General features: G+C 42.3%; 1 protein-coding gene across 3 annotated transcripts in view; it reads right to left on the reverse strand.

Moving 5' to 3' along the window:
• Window positions 1-7,363, reverse strand: part of nfxl1 (nuclear transcription factor, X-box binding-like 1) — a 20,911-nt gene that overhangs the window by 7,980 nt on the left and 5,568 nt on the right. For all 3 annotated transcript variants that reach the window (XM_016563941.1, XM_016563942.1, XM_016563940.1), the window contains exons 9-15: window positions 7,175-7,289; window positions 6,374-6,498; window positions 5,884-6,006; window positions 5,690-5,780; window positions 2,261-2,381; window positions 2,031-2,190; window positions 119-210 (exon numbers count right to left, since the gene is read on the reverse strand). In XM_016563941.1, coding sequence (XP_016419427.1) covers window positions 119-210; window positions 2,031-2,190; window positions 2,261-2,381; window positions 5,690-5,780; window positions 5,884-6,006; window positions 6,374-6,498; window positions 7,175-7,289 — 827 coding nt within the window. The remainder of the gene's footprint in view (window positions 1-118; window positions 211-2,030; window positions 2,191-2,260; window positions 2,382-5,689; window positions 5,781-5,883; window positions 6,007-6,373; window positions 6,499-7,174; window positions 7,290-7,363) is intronic.

The raw sequence follows: 7,363 nt of genomic DNA on the forward strand, positions 1-7,363 counted from the left end.
GTGTGTGTGAGTGAGTGAGTGAGTGAGTGAGTGAGTGTGTGTGTGTGTGTGTGTGAGCGTGAGTGAGTGAGAGTGTGAGTGAGTGTGTGAGTGTGTGTGAGTGAGTGTGCGTGCTTACGTTGGGATGGGCTCCATGCAGGAGGGACACGGTAGAGCCGTTCTCACAAACGCAGGAGTTGAGGGTTGTTCCCACGGACCGGCCAACAGAGCCTGCAGGACGAGTCACAAAACTACAGCTTCAGCGGTGATTCCACAATAAAAACTGAAACGCAATTAGAATTTCAATTGAAAATACAAAGAAAACAAATTTAACAAACTAGTATCCTGTTTCCGGAGTCTTTTTTGCCCGCTTTCATTCAGTCCAATCAGAAGGCACTGAGATGCTAATGAACGAACGCTACTACGGCTTGGTTTATGAATATTAATTAGGTAATGCAGTATAGAGTATGATATTCAAACGAGTATGACACACGGTCAGTTGAATTAAAGGGGTCATGAACTGAGAAATCAAATTTTCCTTGAGCTTTTGACGTCCAGATGCGACAAGCGAATTCTATTTCAGAAATGGTTTTGATTTCTATTTGACATCTTGGCTGGAAAAACAACATCCAAACTATGACAATAATAATCTCAGGTACTGATCATGTGGCTTTATTCAATGTTAAAAGTGTCTAATGTGAGTTTGAATATCTTTCTGTGTGCCCTTTATAGCCAACATGACAATGGATTATTTACCTCAAATCTTGAAAATAAATAAAAAGGAAACGTCAACATTAAAACTGTGAGCCAGCAGGTGTATTGTGACAAAACTCTGGCAATTTGATAATACCTAGAATATCAAAATCAACTGCGGGCAGCAGATCCTTCTCCTATTTAGCGCCCAAACTCTGGAATAACCTACCTAACATTGTTCGGGAGGCAGACACACTCTGTCAGTTTAAATCTAGATTAATCTCTATTTCTCCCAAGGTTTTTACTCCATTCTGTCACCGTTCCTCTGGCTTGCTTAGTTGGGGACACTTAATATCCAGTGATATCGTTGACTTGATTGCACAGATACTATTTAAACTGAACTGAGCTGGATGATGACATCACTGAATTCAATGATGAACTGCCTTTAACTGAAAATTGAGTGTTTACTATTGTCCTTTTGCATTATTGACACAATATTTTCCTAATTAAAGCTGTACAGTTGCTTTGACACAATCTGCATTGTTAAAAGCGCTATATAAATAAAGGTGACAAAGATTGCATCACACACTCACTGTGTATTTACTATGTAATCATGTTAAAATAATTTAATATTTATGAATTAAAATAAGTAGAGTTCAATTTAAATGCAGTTAATGACTCTTTTAGTATTCATGCTGAATGCCAGGGGCGTCGCTAGACCCGTTTTACTGGGGCACATGCACCAGTATAAATCTGCTGTGCTCCAGTATAAATCTGCTGTGCCCCAGTATAAATCTGCTGTGCCCCAGTATAAATCTGCTGTGCCCCAGTATAAATCTGCTGTGCCCCAGTATAAATCTGCTGTGCTCCAGTATACATCTGCTGTGCCCCAGTATACATCTGCTGTGCCCCAGTATAAATCTGTGCCCCAGTATAAATCTGCTGTGCCCCAGTATAAATCTGCTGTGCAGTTGGCAGTAAGTAACTATGGCTGAGATAACTATGTGCTATTACAGACAGTACAGTTTAATGCTCAAAAAATGAACCAACCTTGTTTGGACTTGGCTGGGAAACCGGGGAATACCTTTGTTCTAGATTAAATATGCTCTTTATTTTAGTTGCAGCCATGAAATGACATAAAATTTCTTGAAATATTGTTATTGTAAATCATTGAAAAGATGTAATTATCCATTGTTCTTGCACACAGCAGGCTTTCAAGAAAAAAGTGATAGAAAAAGTAATGGGGGCCTGTGCCCCAGTAGAGCTCTAGGTCTAGCAACGCCCCTGCTGAATGCTCAACACTGCATGTTTTTTGTTGAGTAGGAAAGAGGAGTTATGATGTGCGGTGAGCATCGTACCCGGTCCGTGACTTTAACCAGCACCTGGTCGTGACACGGAGCCGGACAGAGGTGGACACAGCCGGCTAACGGCCGCTGGCAGGGCTGCTTACATAGCGGACACGGGCCGGAGTGACACCGGTGCTGCTCCTGAGACGAGTGATGGCACAACGCCGGCTTCCTGCAGAGACAAGCACACTTCCTGTGACATCATTCGACATGACAGAAGTGCACAGAAGACACGAGCGTACCTGCAGAGCTGCTTACAGCGCGGTGGTCTGGTGCTTTTCTCTCTCCCGCAGGGCACAGAGATCACAGTCGAGCCGCAATCACACCGCACCTCCACCATCTCCGGACACGGATAACAACTGCCTGAAAGCACACGCGCACGCACACACACACACACACACACACACACACACATACCAGCTTTACCAAGAAGCAGCAGCTGATCTTCTGACTGGCCTTGACTCCAGCCGTCACACACTCTCTGCCTGACATTTGGATATCAGAGCTGCGCACCGAGATAGCAGGCGTATGCCAGATTACTTTGTTGTTCCAGACACACATTTGCATTCAGCATACAGCAAGTGAAGGAGAGCGAGGCATCGGTGAACATGTCATCAGTGTGAGATGACCTCTATCCTCCATTACCTTTCCCACACACACACTTCTGCTCTGAGAAAAGGTCAGCTCATTCATGCAGACGAACTGGACTCTGCGCTGATAACAGCACACAGGAAGCGCTTCTGGCCCAGCGTGACCGTGACACAAACACAAGAGCCAGTCAAACGTCTGCTCAAGGTTTCCGTCGCTCCCACACTCCTGTGTGCCCTGCGGACAGGAAGCACTCCTGCTGTCACAGGAAGTGCTCCCGCCGCCGCCGGCTCAGCCGTTGTGTGAGAGAGAGGGAGAGAGAGACACCTTTGGAAAAATAAAGAGCCAAGAGATTGTGAGATTATGAAGAATCACTCCTACAGCTGGGCTGAAAATACAGATTTCTCGATTTGAATCGATTCTCATTTTGATGAACCGATATCCATTCTTAAATCCCAAGAACCGGTTTGTGCTGTCGTCAGTGAACAAAACTCCAGGAAACATTATTTGTAGCAAGCCACCCATCTGATAAATCACTATAAGCTTAGTGCTTTGTTACTTTTAATATGAAAAAGTCTCAGCTTATCAATTCTGGCCACGTTATTATAAAATTCAAACAAATGCGGTTTTGCTGCTTTTTAATGTGTGCTGTCAGATGGCTCATCTCTTCTTCTTTACTATTAGTTACAGCAGCAAATCAACATGAATGAACATCAGAAGAAACAGAACTTACTGAAATCAATCATGTCTTGGAAAGACGTCAATACAACAGTTTGTGCTCAATAACGTCACATTTACCTCAAGAAAACCATTCAATGACCTAGAAAAATAACTCTAAAGGAGGAGCATTTTGCTAAATATATGCACTACATTACATATTAATGGAGCATAGCGTTAGTTCTGGCAGGTCACGTTAGTCAAGCTCGCATCAGCTGACACTCAGCTGATCCATGTCTACCTATAGGAATACTACGCCAATCATAATTCCCTTTATATGGTCCTTTCAGTCATTATTCAGCAGCTATCGCTTTGCTCAGGAGCTAATCAGCCACCTCCAACCCCAGCTCCTCCTCTCGTCCAGTCAGGACTTGGCATTGGATATTTCTTCTCGAGTCAGACCACTGAATTATGTTGATATATAAAATAATCACTTAGAACATTGATGATATCTGCTACATTAATCATTAATGTTGGTTCTGTTCAGTTTACCCTAGGGGGGTTATTTATGCTCTCATCCATGCTAGGCTGCATGGATGGGCAGGGAGTGCTGCCCAGAACAGAACCATACCCCCAACCTAAAATGTATGCTAATTGTAAGTTATCTTTGACGATAGTGGTCCTGACAGAAATATACTACGCCAATCATAATTCCCTTTATATGGTCCTTTCAGTCATTATTCAGCAGCTATCGCTTTGCTCAGGAGCTAATCACCCACCTCCATCCCCAACTCCTCCTCTCGTCCAGTCAGGACTTGGCATTGGATATTTCTTCTTGAGTCAGACCACTGAATTATGTTGATATATAAAATAATCACTTAGAACATTGATGATATCTGCTACATTAATCATTAATGTTGGTTCTGTTCAGTTTACCCTAGGGGGGTTATTTATGCTCTCATCCATGCTAGGCTGCATGGATGGGCAGGGAGTGTTGCCCAGAACAGAACCATACCCCCAACCTAAAATGTATGCTAATTGTAAGTTATCTTTGACGATAGTGGTCCTGACAGAAATTACATTTTACTTCAATATTTAATGCATGTTTGAATAAATCCATCATGAAAAGAAGTGACAATGTCCACTGTTTAAATCAGGGCTCCTCAACTCTCGAGGTCCAGAGTTGAGAACCGCAGGTTTAAATGTTTTTATTTCAACAACAAACCAGAGTACAAACAGAATTATATCATTGAAATATAATATCTTTAACCCTGATCAAACTCACCTGCCTGTAGCTTTCCAGAGATCCTGAAGACCTTGATGAGCTCGTTCAGGTGAGTTTGGAGCTGAACTCTGCAGGAAAGTGGACCTCGAGGCCCAGAGTTGAGAACCGCAGGTTTAAATGTTTTTATTTCAACAACAAACCAGAGTACAAACAGAATTATATCATTGAAATATAATATTATAATTTATTATTATATAAACTGCCTTATGTGCAATTTGAATGTTTAATAACAAATCACTTTAATATTATTGTAATGTACCAAACTGGCAGGGTTTACTGTGTAGTTTGCAGCATAATAATAATAATAATAATTCATTACATTTATATAGCGTTTTACATTGTGAGGGGGATCTCCTCATCCACCACCAGTGTGCAGCATCCACCTTGCATGTTTTGACTGTCTATATATTCAAATAAACCAAAATCAAATCAAATTGAATTGAGATTGAAATTGAATAAAATCGCAAGCTTGTGAATCAATATTAAAATACGTGAAATTTGTCTCAATACCCAGCCCTACTAGCTCTGGCCCAGAAGCGCCCACTTAAGATAGGAAGAGACTGTCTGCTCATCTGAAAAACACTGTCTGATGGTTTGCAAATATCCAATCAGCCATGATGTGGTGGATCCTCAAAACACAAAGCATTAGGGCTGTCAAAAAAAAATTCAAAACGTTGCATTCGAATTTTAGGTGTGTGTTAAGGAGGCAGCCTTATCAGCGGCGCACGAGATGCGATGACGATGTAAGTGTCATTGCATTATAATGTTTTTCTTAGTCTATCCAGTTGAAGCCACTAGATGCGGCGCTGCTGTGTTGTTCATTAAAAATATAGCGGAAAAAGAGACCATCAAAGCGGAGAAGATATTGTTTACATCAAAACTGAAACCAAGCCGTTCACACAGAACACATAGTTCAATTTTGAAAAAAACATATCTCGAGACTTTATGGCGGGTTTTCCCATCCCACTGCAACTCGTGTTTTTAAATGAAAAATTTACTCTGTGTGATATTTCAGTAAAACATTCGAATTTAGTTTTTCAGCCATTTTGACAGCCCTACAAAGCATGCAGCTGTGGTCGCTCACAGTCAGGCTCACGGCTGACCCGTGTGTGTTCAGGGATGAGTGTGTGTTAGTGTTCACCTTGGTGGCACACAGACGGGCATTTGTGGTTCCTGCAGCCCAACATTCGAGTGCAGCTCATGTCACACGGAGGGCAGCTCCCTGGACAACACTGCAAACACACACAGCTATCAGTGACACAAACACGATGTGAGGTGAAGTGTGAATGAGATGCACTCATGTGTGTCAAAAAGATGTGTGTGTGTGTCACAAACCTTTCTCTTGCACTGGTGTCGGCTGCAGGCCCGTGTCTTGTTGCATTTGGACTCGCAGAGATATTCCTTATGACAGGGCAGGAGTTTGCTGTAGCGGCCACATCGGCACGTCTTTTCTACCTCCTGCACACACACACACACACACACACACACAGGTTAATTCCCCTCTAATCAGTATCTAAGTTCACAATGGGCTTTGGTTTCGGGAAACGGTTAAATTTCTTCTTTGTAAATGCAAGCCTGGGCTGGAATGCCAGAAAATTCGATCTGGTTATCAGAGCCTCCTAACATCATCAGGATCAATCCTGGAACACGTTAGCTCTCGTTTCGACTGAGAGCATCATATTGTGAGATTAGCATTGTGTATCAAACCAAATCATGGCATGAGTGTATCGTTACACCCCTAATAATAATGCAATGGCAGGACAGTTAGAGGAACACCGCCTGTGTAAGACGCTAGCGAGTGTTACGGCTGTGTGTGTGTGTGCACCTGTCGGCAGGTCTCACAGGCTCCTCTGTGGCAGCGCATTGAGCAGGTGTGTAAACCACAGTCCAGTTTCTTCCCACAGGTGTCTCCACAGGTGGGCACATCCACCGTACACGGCAACACGCTCTCTGAACAAACACAGCACTGAATGAAACACACCGGAGCCCTGCAGAACTGCTTGATGAACATTAAGTAATATCTGCATCCACATGCTCAAGTGCAGAACGGTTTGTACGAGGCACCAATCCTACTCCCTGACATGGGAACTAACTCTGATTTTACTCAAACTAAAACACAGAGATGTCTTTTTACAAAACTTTCATTTTAAATGTGATAAATATGATTTTATATGACAGTTTGATTCTATTAATTAAAACTTGTGCATTAAATCAGTACATGATGTTTTAATGGAAAGGTAAAATACAGAAAGGTTTGTGTGTGGGTTAAGCAACACAAAATACCATAATATCATCTCAAAACCAGGGCTGGCGATTGAAGTATATCATTGTCATTTGCAAATATTATTAATGCTTCAACACATTCAGTTCCATTTTAAGTAAAGAAACTAAACAACAGGCTGCTAATAGTGTGTGTGTGCATGTAAGTGTGTGTACTGGTATTCACTGTTATGTGGACCACAAGTATAGTAATACAAGTATAGAACTAACAGAAAAATCTGACCTTGTGGGGACATTTTTTCGTTCCCATGAGAAACCAAGCTTATAAATCAAACAGAATGAAGTGATTTGAGTGTAGTTTTGTGTGAGGGGTGGAATACCAGTGTGTGTGTGTGAGAGAACTTACTTGTCTTGCCACAGGAACAGGATCGGTTTCCTGCACGAGGACATTCTCCACACACACCTGTGTGACACACACGCTCACATGTGTGATTCCCACAGGACAGCGGACGACCACACACCTGCACAAACACACACACTCATCATACAGCTGTTACACACACACACACACACATCATACAGCTGTTACACAAAC

Source organism: Sinocyclocheilus rhinocerous, unplaced genomic scaffold (genome assembly GCF_001515625.1).
Source record: "Sinocyclocheilus rhinocerous isolate Xijiao unplaced genomic scaffold, SAMN03320098_v1.1 scaffold3366, whole genome shotgun sequence".
Lineage (NCBI taxonomy): Eukaryota > Metazoa > Chordata > Actinopteri > Cypriniformes > Cyprinidae > Sinocyclocheilus > Sinocyclocheilus rhinocerous.